Here is a 12,804-nt window from a genome sequence, read left to right as displayed (position 1 = left end):
GCATGGATTCCCTGAGGAGTGGACCTCTACTGTTGCCTATGTCAAATCTGATCACAGCAGATCCACCAGACACACCGGACAACGCCTTGATTCGAGAGATCTTTCCTGGGAGGTCTGAAATAATACGGTGGAGGCCCACATGAAGCAGGGGTATTAGAGTTCCATTTGGTGTTCGCCCATAAGCCGAAGGAAGTCCTCTGCTTCGTCATCATGTCTGGGTCTCCCATCCAGCTCCACATGGGGTGGTGAAGGTTGAAATCTCCTAATACTATTTGGATTTCGCCCGTGTTTCCAGTCAGAACTTCTCGAAGGAGCGGGATTGTGCTTTGTCCCGTATCGTTTGGGGGGGGTATATACGTTCTGCACGTGTATCTTGTTTTCGTTCCCCTCCATTTGTACAGGTGACGGTAGTGGTGATAAGGTGCGGGGAGTGAAGGCTGGCGGCCCATGTGGCATTAGGGATCCTTTTGTTTACAAGAAAGCATATCCTTGTGTCTGGTTCGTCCAGATAGATGAGTTCGAAATACTGGCCGCAAGGTGTGTGATATTGACGGTGCTGTTTTTCCAGGCTTCTTGAATAGCAATCAAGTCGAATTCCTCTATCTCTCGTCCCAGAGCACACTTGCCATAACCTTATTCTCTGACCTCATTACGCTATACTGCAACATTGATAGCTTGGGCTTGCTATTCATCGATCGTCATGGATCGTGAGATCGCTGCTTGTGGTTCTAGTAGGCGAGGGTCGGTAGTATTGTCCTGCGGTTCCTGCTCCTCTCCACCTACTCGTCGCTCATCTTGCTATCTAGTATTGGTGTTTTTCGAGCGTTCCGTCCATGTCGATTCTTCCCTGTGATCACTTGTGCGTCTTTCCTTATTTTCCATGGCCTGGAAGAGGTCAGCTTTGTTGTCGTCCTCGGCCTGAGAGTGACGGGTTTCTTTCTCAGGGCTCGAGGCGCTACTCCTGCTACTTCCGCAGTCCTCTTCCTTTATTGGGTGGTGCAGGTGGTGGTGGGCGGCTGTGCGCGTGGCTCGGTCCCCCTGCTGACGCTCCACTTCCGGGTCTCATCGAGCCGAGAATCGTTCGATTATCTCTGGGCTGGGGTGATACGATGGCCGGTTTCTCCTCGCCTGTGCCAGCTTGGCCAGCTGAATCTGTCTGATCTGGTAGGCGTTGCTCCATGCTGCGTGCGGTCCTTTGCACAGGAGGCACTTTGGTGTGATTCTTTCTTTCGGCATAACTTCGTGTTGTGAGATTCTGCGCAGTTTCCCCATGTTTCTTGGCATTGCACTGAGTTCCCATATGACCATATCTTTGGCATTTATAGTATTGCGTCAGCTCACAGCTCCTGTCGTATAGCTCGCAGTCGTGACGGAGGGCATCTAGGTGACTCTCAGCCAAATCCGAAGCATCATCGGTCAAAAGTATATCAGAATGCTCTGCTCCTCCTGCTCCTCCTCTCCGCCTGCTTGTTGGAAATCATACTGCAGCACCATAGTGTGTTGTAGCTACCCCTTATGGTGGCAACCAGGTGGCAAATTAGCATGGGCTTCACAAGGTATATAAGTAGCCTACATACCACTCCATAGCTAATCAATCCTTCATCCTCCCATCAATTCCAACACTGCTCCTACCCCTACCCCTCTTCCTCTCACACCTCCTTGTTTGCCCCTTGAGTCTTCTACATTCTCTTGCTTTTTTTCAGCCTCAGCAGGAGCAGCAGCTTGTCAAGTCGTTGAAAAGCCTCACAGAAAATGAAGGAGTTTTTTGGGGTGCAGATTTAAGGTCTACATATCGTCTGTTGTTCATTAACTTGTTCTTAACGCAGTAGAAAGCCTTCAAATAGCTGAGCTTTCATGATAGATAAGAGAGTATTGTCAGTGGGAGCGTTGACGGAGTCGCAGGATGCGGATTCACTGCGTGGTAGACGCTCGTCGCATCAAAGATCCGTACGATCTCGTAGCTGGCGTTGCCGTTAGTAGTGGCAGCAATTCTTTCATTACCATCATCGCCGGCTATCTCTCCGACCATTGACGGGTCCTTGGCGAGGTCAGATTTGAACTCTTGGATCTTATCAACAACAATTCCGGGAAAGGGGAAAATCCACATTCTGTAGGACTATCACTAAGACTAGGGCATCGCAATGCAGTAATACGGTGTGGGCTTGAGGCTCGGCTGTAAATTCTTGATATTTGGAAGAATTTCTGTATCCTTCTGATCTGGATTTACAGCGAATGCTTTGTAGCCCTCCAGGATTGACTTCGCATTAACGGTTATGCCTTATCCATCCAGCTCAATCTCTGTCTTAGACAGACTGCTTCGAGTCTCGAACACCAACTTATGCGAGCACCTCAGCACTTCTTCCCCAACTAGATCGTTCCATCAGAGTCGCCATTATCCAGCTCGTGAGTCTTATCATTTTTGTTATGTAGCCGTTCGTAGAGTGTGCTTTCGACCGCGACTTTGAGTTGTTCGAGAGCTTTCTGTTCTGCGAAAAGCTGAAGGTGTGCCAGGAGGGTGAGGGGGCTCATCTGCATCTGGACATCGGAGCGGTTGAGGGTGTTGATGATCCAGGGTCCATGAATCCACATTATGAGCACACAGCTTCGCAAAAGCTGCTGCTGCCGATTTGATCCAGCGCTGTTGAAGAGGAGCTTATGGCTAGTTAGTGAATGTATTCAAGTCCGGCATCCAGCCCCTGACAACGTACTCCATGGTTGATATCAACAAAAAGCACCTCACACCCGAGATGACTGACACGTACCCCGTGAACATGAAATGTTTCGTCCTGACACCTTAAAAGTTCATCAGGAGGGTCCTTAAATTCCCTTTAAATTGTCAGCGTTCGCCATCAATAGTCTAGATGGTTTTGCCTCACGATTGTTGCAGTTGAATGAATCAAAGCGTCAACATTTGATTGGTGCTAAGTAGGAATTAGTCATTGTGGCACTTGCAGCGAATAATCTTTTAAAGATAGATGGACTTACAAGGGGTACAGAAAAAGGGGGTAAGAACAAAGTTTAAGATCCTACTCACTAGGCGTACAGCCCCTATCTACTAGGCGTACAGCCCCCTAATCGGGTTAGCGGCCGCGCGGAAACTAACAAGATCTAACCAGAAATGGTAAAGAACCCGCATCTAGTGTCTTCGAGATTCTTGCGGAGATGGTTGGTGGTAGCAGGGCAAGCCTCCCTATGTCTCTCCCTGTAGATTTACAACATCGGACGGTTTCAATTCGTCGATTAGTGAGGTCTTTGAATAATTCCGCTATGGCGATAGCTGATTGGCTGGCTACCCTCTCTGCTTGCTACTAAAAATACGCCCATCATACTCAAATATCCACTACCTATCGGCCAGCTGGTCTTCCTACATCTGAAACGTATTGAACATAGCCTCGTTACCCTGCATGTAGGCCGATGTAGCACCACCTCGCTATCCTCTTGTAGCCTGTCCAGCCTGCCCACCTCGCCGCCCTCCTCGTGTAATGCCTAGTCGTCGGGGTGGCTGCTGCAGCGGTCGCAAACCCCCCTGTGACGCTTGCAGTGTAGAGGTAGGTGTAGAGGAGGTGTAAGGTGTAGAGGTAGGTGTAGAGGTAGATGTAGAGGTAGGTGTAGGTATACGCTCTGATCCTTGCCTATGGCCTTCAGTACCAAAGAACGCGTCTGCCCTGTCCTCCTCCTCTTGCTGTTCCACCTGACCCGCCGTGATTGCCAGCTGTCGCATTAAGTGAGGTGTCCGTCCAGTCATCGGGAGGTGGAGCTAGGGCCATTGCTATTGAGCGAAGGATGTGGGCGGGCGGTGGGGTGGGAGTTGGTTTTACTACCATAAGGTATCCTACTGTGAAGGCATTCGGCTCGAAGACACTAGATGCGGGTTCCTTACCATTTTCGGTTAGATTCCGTTAGCTTCCGCGCGGCCGCTAACCGGATCAGAGGGCTGTACGCCTAGTGAATAGGGGCTGTACGCCTAGTGAATAGGGGCTGTACGCGTAGCCGCTACCCAAAAAAAATTGAATAAAAAGGATTTGCCTCAAATGGGATACCGTACCCCAAAGTAAATTACCCCCACACAAGAAAAACAAAAAAGAAACAACAACCAAAGAAAACCAGAATGCCCAAGGGAAACACACCACCCCAATCCCCAAACAAAAACCACAACCCCACACCACCACCAAGCGCACAGCGGGGGGTTGCGACCGCCAGCGCACCCCACACAGAACACGGGGCGAGGGGGCGGCGGAAGGCAAAAAACGAACACAGCAGGAAAGAAAACAAGGAAGAAAAGGAAATATGACTATTTTTAGTAGCAAGCAGAAGCGCCAACAGCTACGCAAAGACCCACTAATCACGAATTGAAACCGTCCGATGTATAAATCTACAGGAGAGATGGGGAGGCTTGCCCCGCTACCACCACTCCGCAAGAATCCGAAGAGCAGATGCGGGTTCTTACCATTTCGGTTAGTGCCCGTTACTTATCGGGTTCTTACGATTTTCGGTTAGTGCCCAATAGCTTCCGCGCGGCCGCTAACCCGATAGGGCTGTACGCCCAGTAGAGGGCTGTACGCCTACTGGAGGGGCTGTCGCCCGAGACAGGGGCTGTACGCGTAGTACTGCCTAAATTACCCTTCACCATTCACCAGTATGATGACTTCAATAATAATAAGGTACGCACGCGCAGCACCACAGACGTACAGCCCCTATTACTAGACGTACAGCCCCTATCTACTAGGCGACAGCCCCCTAATCCGGTTAGCGGCCGCGCGGAAGCAACGGAATCTAACCAAAAAAAGAACCCGCATCAGTCCTTCGAGTTCTTGCGGAGATGCTGGGAAGGGCAAGCCTCCCCCTTAGATTTATAACATCGGACGGTTCAATCGTCGATAGTAGGTCTTGGATAGCTGATTGGCTGGCTACCCCTCCTGCTACAAAAATACGCCCATCATACTAATTGCCACTACCTATCGGCCAGCGATCTCCTACATCTGAAACGTATTGAATATAGCCTCGTTACCCGCATGTAGCCGATTAACCACCTCGCTGTCCTCGTTAGCATCACCTCGCTGTCCTCGTTAGCACACCTCGCTGTCCTCCTCTTATAGCCTGTCCAGTCTGCCCACTCGCCGCCCTCCTCGTGTAATGTCTAGTCGTCGGGGGGCTGCTGCAGCGGTCGAAAGCTTGTAGGTAGAGGTAGATGTAGAGGTAGGTGTAGGTATGCGCCTGATCCGCCTATGGCCTCGGTACCAAAAACGCGTCTGCCCGTCCTCCTCCTCTTGCTGTTTCACCTGACCCGCCGTGATTGCCAGCTGTCGTTGTCGCTGCACGTGCTCAAATCGAGAGGGCTCGCGTTGGGTAGAGTCCTCGAAGGCTTCCTCGCGAGTCACTCACGGGAGGTGGAGCTAGGGCCATTGCTATTGAGCGAAGGATATGGGCGGGCGGTGGGGTGGGAGTTGGTTTTACTACCATAAGGTATCCTACTGTGAAGGCATTCGGCTCGAAGACACTAGATGCGGGTTCTTTACCATTTTCGGTTAGATTCCGTTAGCTTCCGCGCGGCCGCTAACCGGATTAGGGGGGCTGTACGCCTAGTAGATAGGGGCTGTACGCCTAGTAGATAGGGGCTGTACGCCTAGTGAGTAGGGGCTGTACGCGTAGCCGCTACCAATATTAAGTTACCAACAGGCTTAAATGGGCATGGACCTGAACATTTGTTCCCCCATAAGTATTTCCCCACCAAACTGGATTATCTTACTCCATATATCCGCCCAGCTCAGCATGTATAAGCCATAGTCGTCTGCGCGACTGCTACCAAAAATGCGAAAAGGCTTTCAGCCTACGCTCGGTAAGCTTTCAAAACCTTCTCCTGGAACCTGTTGACTGACTTTGGAAAATCAGAGCTACGGGCGTGAAGGCGTCCCGTCAGTATTGCCGATATCATCGTACCCACAGCTTTTCTCAAGTCTCAACCCGAGACGCTCCCATTCCTGCGACACCCATGCGTCCCTTTTGCATAGCTACATCTCAAACCTACAATGACTGAATCACCTTAAGACGTTACTCCCAGATGACCGGAGGAGAGGTGCCGCTGGCTGCCTTGCCCGACCAGCAGTCAGCACGACGCCTCGCAAGCGTCAGGCCCCCAAGAAGGAATTTGCAGCTTCCCGTGGTATCCTGAGCTACCATTCTGCTCTTTATCTGTAACGGATATACCGCCATCTTCTAGACCGTCCTTGATGTCTCTCCGGCTGCACAGATTTGACTTGCGTAAGGACTTCTGATATCGGCATCCCGGTACTCGAGGTGTCAAGACCCTTCTATGAAGCAAACTGGCCACAGAATTCAACGCACAGCGCGACGATGAGTTCGATAATCCTCCTCACGACGATTTGGTACCCGATGTTTGGCTGCGGCATGAGTTTGCGCAATTGGTCCAATAATAATGTCGAGGGAATTACGAGTCTTGCAGGCATTGACGTATTCATATACACCGAAGATCTCAAAAACCACTTCATGTTTTCCTTTCCCGATCTTTATTTAGCAGTTATCACCATCGAGCTCAAGAATAGCAAAACCTTAAAAACATTCTGCGGCACACACTATCCCTGTTGTGATAAACATGGTATTGTTTGGGAAAAGACGACAAAAAGGGGGCTTAACTGCTCAACGTGTATCAAGGTAGAGCAGGCGAAAGAGAAGTAGAAGATGAAGGAGCAAATCAAGGGAAAGCAAAGCAAGGCTACGTAAGTATTATTCTCAATCTCGCTTACATATTTTTTACGAGCAATTTGAGCGTGTTCCCAGAGTCTATGCTGACCATTTAGTGAAGCTGAGATTATAGTGAGCTTTGCTCATGTTTCGTAGAGCTGCGATAACGAAGAAGTTGCACTCTTGTTGCGTACAGAACACGACGATAGCGACGAGTGGAAAATGGGTTAAGATTTGCTATTCAACGTCGAATCTTTCCTTTTCTGACAACATGTCTTTGCTCTTCGATCAAACGTTCCATGTCTGGACATAGGAGATTTGCATACCGCATCTGGATGATGAGTATCCGCCCACGCAAGCTGAAGAGGACCTCAGTGATCATACTTATCGAGCTCTCTCAACACATCTGTCAGTAAGTTTCCTTTATCACATCTGTTGTTCTTCGCTAACCTGCTATGATGGGCTGTTCCCGTCCAACATCGGGACTCAAAAGAATTAAGATGACGATCTGAGAGACAATGAGGAGGAGATATCATTGAAAGGCAGTTCGGCTGAAAACACTTCGGGTTGTTTTCTAGTTTGATTACTAGATTCTAATCAAAGCTCTTTCTTCCTTTCTAACGCACTAACTTTAATTGACAACAGTCAGGCCAATGACGTGAATGCCCGCAGCAGCATTTGCACGTTCCAAAGTGCCATCCTGTTTGAGGCAAGTCGCCCTAGAAATCTACATCCCTATGATACCTAGCCGTTTTGGTGGCACCAAGGCTATTCTCAGCGGTGACACTCCCTTCAATTGAGACGTTCATGCTTTTGATGAGTTGCGTGAGACCTATTATCGTCGATAGCGAGCGTCCAGTCTCTTTCGACACTCCTTTCTCTTTGGCCACAGGGCTCTGGCTTAGAGCGTCAGTCTTACAAACCTCCACCTCGCACAGTAAATCGAGATTTTGTCGGCTCAATAGAGGATGTCTCACAATCGAAAATACGATTAGCGGTGCAGTGCGGTGTAGAGACAATGTTGCCGGCCTATACATTGAGCAATCTTGAAATTTGGTTGCAGGACTAACCATTTGGTAGACGAGAAGACCCCATTGCCGCTCATCCGCAAAGTACTCGCAACAGTTCTGGACAGATTCTTCTACGATCTCTGTGTTGTGTACGACATGCTACGACTCGATGGCCTCCGATCAAGGACTCCGACAGCGTCACAGCGATGACAAGCACGCGTAGGTAGATGTGAAGGCCGTCCGACAGAGTGCTGATGCAGCAATGACAAACACGGGTTACGGGGATGTTCTATCCCGGCGTCTATACAACGAGGAGGCGGGATTTAAAGACTAGGTCATGTGGCTCGGAGCTTGGTGGGGGCCCTGAGCGGAGGATTATCGATGCGCCAGTAAGCCTATGCCTCTACATAGGAGAATTGGGGCATTGGGGCACTATTTGTCCAATAAGAAACAGCTTTCAGGAAACACCATATCCATTCAGCATACTCTCCCCCCATACCATAAAACCGAAGCTCTGTGTGTATAGTATCGCGTCTCCGATGAGAGTGGCTACATACCCACTGACTACCTCCGCTTCTCGTGCTTGGCGATCTCCCTCTACAACTCCTCCAACCCCCTCTTCCGCTCAGGACCGACACTATAGTCAGTAACATTATGTATACGACCCCGAAAGTCGCTCACATCCTTGTCGCTAAGCAGTAGATAAGCGCGTATTAAATTCATGTGATAGATCTTGATCCCGTCGGGGCGGACTTCGCACCAGTGGACGTGGATCTTCGCCACATGTGTCGACCAGCTGATGCTGAAGGCAAATGAGCTGGTGTCAGCACCGAGGTCTTCTTGGTCGGTCTCCTTCGCCTCCGGGCCAAGCACGATAGTGTTGGGTGTATGAGTGGCGCTAACAGTAGCATCGAATGTAAGCTTTTCTCTAGTCCGCGAAGTCAAGCCATTCAAAGGTAGCCCGGGCATAAGGGGGGATCCTAAGATCTCTGGCATTGGCGAATTCACTATTTTAGCATCGTGGAAAAGGCCCTGAGCATGACGATATCGATTGGCAACGGAGGTTCAAAGAGAACATGATAGATTTATCACTGTAAAGCTCTTAGGTACCATGCTGGCGCGTCAGCTGCGTGATATTCCCTTCCCTACATGTCCGTATCTCGTACGATTCGTAGACTATCAAGCAAAGTCCACTTACGAATATCGCTTGGTCCGTCCTGATCTCTTCTACTTCCTTCTTCCTCGGTAGTCAGTAGACCAATTATACTGCCTCTTCTTGCGAGCGTGGTAACCGCTGTCGTGGTCATCATCGCTTTGAAAACTGGGCTTTCTCTTCCCACATTTTCTCCAATGTCCAGTCAAGTTGGTCGCCAAATTTCTCACAGCATCTTCTGAAGTCGACGTCGTCTCTAAGATCCTTTTCGAAACGGGATACTGTCTGCATAAGTGGCTTTCGAATTTCCTTGTCTTCTGCTGGCGTTGTCTCGAAGGTCCAGTGAATGGCTTTGACGAGGTCTGGTAGGTCTACCGGGATGTCTTTTGATTCCATATTTTGTAGTGTATCCACAAGAGCATACAGGGCGGCGGCTTTTAACATTGGGACATCAAACATCTCAGCGAATTCGTAAATTTTACAGTGTACTGAGATGGGATTATCTTCGATGAAATTGGCGGCATCCGATCCTTCCTCAGCCACATGACCATCCGCAATTTACCCATTGCCATACAGCCACTCTAGCATTGACTCAACAACAATGAATTCGTGAGCCGAGAAGTCGATTCTAGCCGTGGAAGGCTCCTAGATAAGTGTCAGGATTGCCACGTGAGCGTTTGCCTGCGGACGTTTGATCTACCTTAAAATATGGGCTGAAATGCTTATTGAGCACATCTGTCGCAGTACAAAGCGTCGACTTGTGTGCATAGTAGATGCGGTCCCCACAAACAATCTCCATGTCCGTGTGGGTGTGTTTCACTCGATCACTGCGGCTGTTAGCCTTGAAGCCGCATCTAGGATGTGAGATTGATGGAAAGCCTTACGAGTTAAGCTGGCAGTGCTGCTCTTCTTTTCTGGCGTCGACCAGCTTCTGTATCAACTGCGCAGACATAGCGAGGCTGAGGATGATATTTTGGGCTTGAATTTTCGTTGAAGTGAGGTTTCAATGTGGGCGGCTGAGGTTGATGTTTTGGGTTTGAATTTCCGATGAAGTGAGGCAATGTGGGCGATCACCATAGGGTAATTTGATTATCCGTCTGATTGTTCTTATTAGCTTGAGTTCGCCCTTTCGCGTGTAACTACCTAAGTCTTTATTGCGAAATAGGGGTCTTCAAGGAGTTGGAGGGCACAGATAGAAGGGTAAGGTCTTTTTGTCCCCCAAATCCCTTTGCCTCACTTTTTCAAGCTCAGAACCTGCCTGGTTGCGACAGATTCTGTGGCTGAAATGCTGACATCTTTGCAGTAGTCGGCCGGTCCTCTTCAACAATAACTGGCCCAAGCCTGGAACCATATGCAAAGTACAGCAATGTATCGTAGGTACTCACTAACCAGGAGACCAGAGCAACAAATATGCGAAGACGCTCCCTAACGTACCGCTGCCTTCGACCACCGTTGAGCCAGATGAGCAGAAAGGGACAGAAGAAGCCGGTCCAGAGGTCACGCTTCCGCTCTCAGAATTCAAAATAGCCTTTCGGATCACGCTTTGCATACCAGAGAAAATCAAATACGGGATTAAGAAGGGCATAAGGTTACACGACTGGATGGAGCTGAAAAGGAGGAACAGAGCCATTCGCAGACTCCGCCTTATGGCACGCCTTGGAAATTGATCTCATCAAGAATGTTATAGAGAAGTATGCTGCGCTTCGTAATTCCATTGGGGTGGAAGCTTCCAACGAACTTGGGCCTCAAAGCATAGGCGCCGGTGTCACAAACTCCTCGAATGTCGGAGCATCATCAAATAAGAAAATGTTTGTTGCGCAAAATACCCGTTTTCGGCTTGGAAATAGCTCTGTGCTAGTCTCGTGAATGGACAATAATTCCTCCTCGTACATGTCCGACTCCGCTTTCTCATGAACGCACAGTGCTACTCCTTCCGAGGCTTTGAAAGGGGTAGTCGGTTTTCCGAGTCCTCCTGGTAGTCCGAATCGCTACTGGGATCCTCGTCCGGAGTGGTATCCATTTCATTGACTCTAGGGCTGCGTCGGAAGGAGTTTGTATTATAGGGGGTGGAGGCGCGTTCATCCGTCCTCTTGAGGCAATCGGCGGCAATATGGCCTCGTTCGTGACAGTGGAAGCATGCATCAATCCTAGTGTCGCTGTCCCGTTGTTCGCTACTTGGTGAGGGACGTCGGACGAGGTATGAAGGTCTGGTGGCTGGGGAGGAGGGTTAGATCTGAATGATACACGCTTGGTAGGGCGTGATTCATTGGGGTCGCTGGTGGAGTCTCTCTCTTCGAGTTCGTGCATAGAACGATGCTCGTTATCGACTCGTACCAGGTAGTCTTTCACAGCACGTAACTCGGTGAACTGAGTTATCTAAGTAACCCAGGCGATTTCACTCCATCGTCTAGCATCCATAGTCTAGCAAAGGAGGATCCGGAAGCTTCTGAGACATCTTGCTTGAAACGGACGCAGTAGAAGATGTATCCTCACGCCTGTGAACGAAGGCAAATGATTTCCTCCTGGGACTCCTGTTCCTTCCTTCGTAGGGCCTCATATTGACTTCGAAGGTCGGCCTCCGTTGCCAACTGGTCATTGTAGTGAGTTGCTGCCTCAATACCGAGATCTCGTTGCTCCCGAAGCTGACTGAGAAATTCCAGCAGCTGGACAGGCTCTCTTCCGGCCCATTGCTGCAATTGTTCCACACTAGCGATGTCTTAGGGGGTGTTAACGTCGTCCTGGCCGAGGGGTGCTCCTCGCGCAGGAAGGGAGACGCGTCTGTCTCTGGTTTCTCGAAGAAGGGCTTCTAAGTAGGGCTGTAGCGCGGGGTAGGTCACCGGATCGGCCTTAGGTGTGACTGAGTTGCCCTCAGTACCCGCCTGGCCGCTGTCATTGCCTCGGGCCATGATGTGGAGGTATCAATGGCTCGGAGAGAGTTGCGGAGAAGATTTGAGCTGTAGGATTCCCCGGAGGATAGGGCAGGCTGGTTTCTTAAGCAACTGACGTACCCCGAAAATTGTGTAGTATTCTAATGCTATTCTTCAGAGGGAGGTAGTTCCGGAGTGATGGGTGATGAGGTTTTTCGTTACTGTCGGTTGTAACGTCGGGGAGCGCCCGCAAGCTCCTTCAGGATGTAATGGCGGTAGAAGTCTTCGCCTGGTGATTCTTTCTGTAGTTTCACTAGTTCCGTATGACTTGAGCCTTCTGGCAGCACTCCGTATGGCTTGAGACGTGCCGGTGTTTCGTGTACTGGTATCGTTCGGTGTCGGTGATACACACTCCCTCGCAGGTCCTTTTAGCTCGACTGCAGCACGAGCGCTATGACAGTAGTGAGTCTTAATATAGTCTTAGGATGGCTACCAGAACAAGTCTATAGTGGTGTGTAATTAGAATATTAAGATAACAGAAGAAAGAGATAAGGTAGCCAAAGTACAGAAAGTGGCTGCCAAGAACCTGTAGAGGTTATTCCCAATTAGGAAGGTAAGCCGGCCTGGTGTTTACATTACTTTAGGTATCCAGTCCCTCAGACGTGCCAAGATCGCTAATCCCCTTCGGGTTAGCCCGCTGATCTCTCGACCTTTATCCTGCTCTAAGTATCTAGTCTCAGTACTCAGACTCTATTAGAAGGGTTAGCGTAAGTAGGGCGGTGGAACCGGTCTTCTCTATAAAAATCTTTACCCACTCTAAAAAAAAAAAATTTTTTAAAAATTTTTTTAAAACCAATAGTAACTATTGAGTCAAATAGCAGGATTTTTTACGGGGTTTTAGCATAGATCATACCTGCTACCAAGAGAACGTTCGTTCAACTCTATTCGGAAGGGTTGGTGGTAGTGATAGGTCGGAAAAACCTTTTTCCGGGCCGAAAATTCGTCATACCCTTCCCTTAGAGGCCTTTTCTGAGACTAGCTCTATCACAGGGTAGTTTTCATGATGTAATTCAGG

The 12,804-nt window shown here is 49.5% G+C and overlaps 5 protein-coding genes across 5 annotated transcripts; all 5 read right to left on the bottom strand.

The window, feature by feature from the left end:
• Nucleotides 1–2,367: 2,367 nt before the first annotated feature.
• HO173_003248 (uncharacterized protein) lies at nt 2,368–2,713 on the bottom strand (the record flags this gene model as incomplete). The annotated part of the gene is made up of 2 exons (XM_037305176.1): nt 2,368–2,652; nt 2,702–2,713. The coding sequence occupies 2 exons, from the start codon at nt 2,711–2,713 to the stop codon at nt 2,368–2,370; spliced, it is 297 nt and encodes a 98-aa protein (XP_037168041.1).
• Nucleotides 2,714–3,395: 682 nt separating this feature from the next.
• HO173_003247 (uncharacterized protein) lies at nt 3,396–3,767 on the bottom strand (the record flags this gene model as incomplete). Its single annotated transcript, XM_037305175.1, has 2 exons — nt 3,396–3,627; nt 3,697–3,767. 2 exons carry the CDS (start codon nt 3,765–3,767, stop codon nt 3,396–3,398), a joined length of 303 nt encoding a protein of 100 aa, XP_037168040.1.
• Nucleotides 3,768–8,306: 4,539 nt separating this feature from the next.
• HO173_003246 (uncharacterized protein) lies at nt 8,307–8,705 on the bottom strand (the record flags this gene model as incomplete). Its single annotated transcript, XM_037305174.1, has 1 exon — nt 8,307–8,705. The coding sequence occupies one exon, from the start codon at nt 8,703–8,705 to the stop codon at nt 8,307–8,309; it is 399 nt and encodes a 132-aa protein (XP_037168039.1).
• A 310-nt stretch (nt 8,706–9,015) lies between these two features.
• HO173_003245 (uncharacterized protein) lies at nt 9,016–9,321 on the bottom strand (the record flags this gene model as incomplete). The annotated part of the gene is made up of 1 exon (XM_037305173.1): nt 9,016–9,321. The coding sequence occupies one exon, from the start codon at nt 9,319–9,321 to the stop codon at nt 9,016–9,018; it is 306 nt and encodes a 101-aa protein (XP_037168038.1).
• A 788-nt stretch (nt 9,322–10,109) lies between these two features.
• HO173_003244 (uncharacterized protein) lies at nt 10,110–11,768 on the bottom strand (the record flags this gene model as incomplete). The annotated part of the gene is made up of 3 exons (XM_037305172.1): nt 10,110–10,364; nt 10,783–11,229; nt 11,595–11,768. 3 exons carry the CDS (start codon nt 11,766–11,768, stop codon nt 10,110–10,112), a joined length of 876 nt encoding a protein of 291 aa, XP_037168037.1.
• Nucleotides 11,769–12,804: the final 1,036 nt, after the last annotated feature.

Source organism: Letharia columbiana (assembly GCF_014066305.1).
Source record: "Letharia columbiana isolate WasteWater2 chromosome Unknown Sc0000007_s0, whole genome shotgun sequence".
Lineage (NCBI taxonomy): Eukaryota > Fungi > Ascomycota > Lecanoromycetes > Lecanorales > Parmeliaceae > Letharia > Letharia columbiana.
Note: the sequence above shows the minus strand (reverse complement) of the source record. Positions and strands in the feature narration are given on the sequence as shown.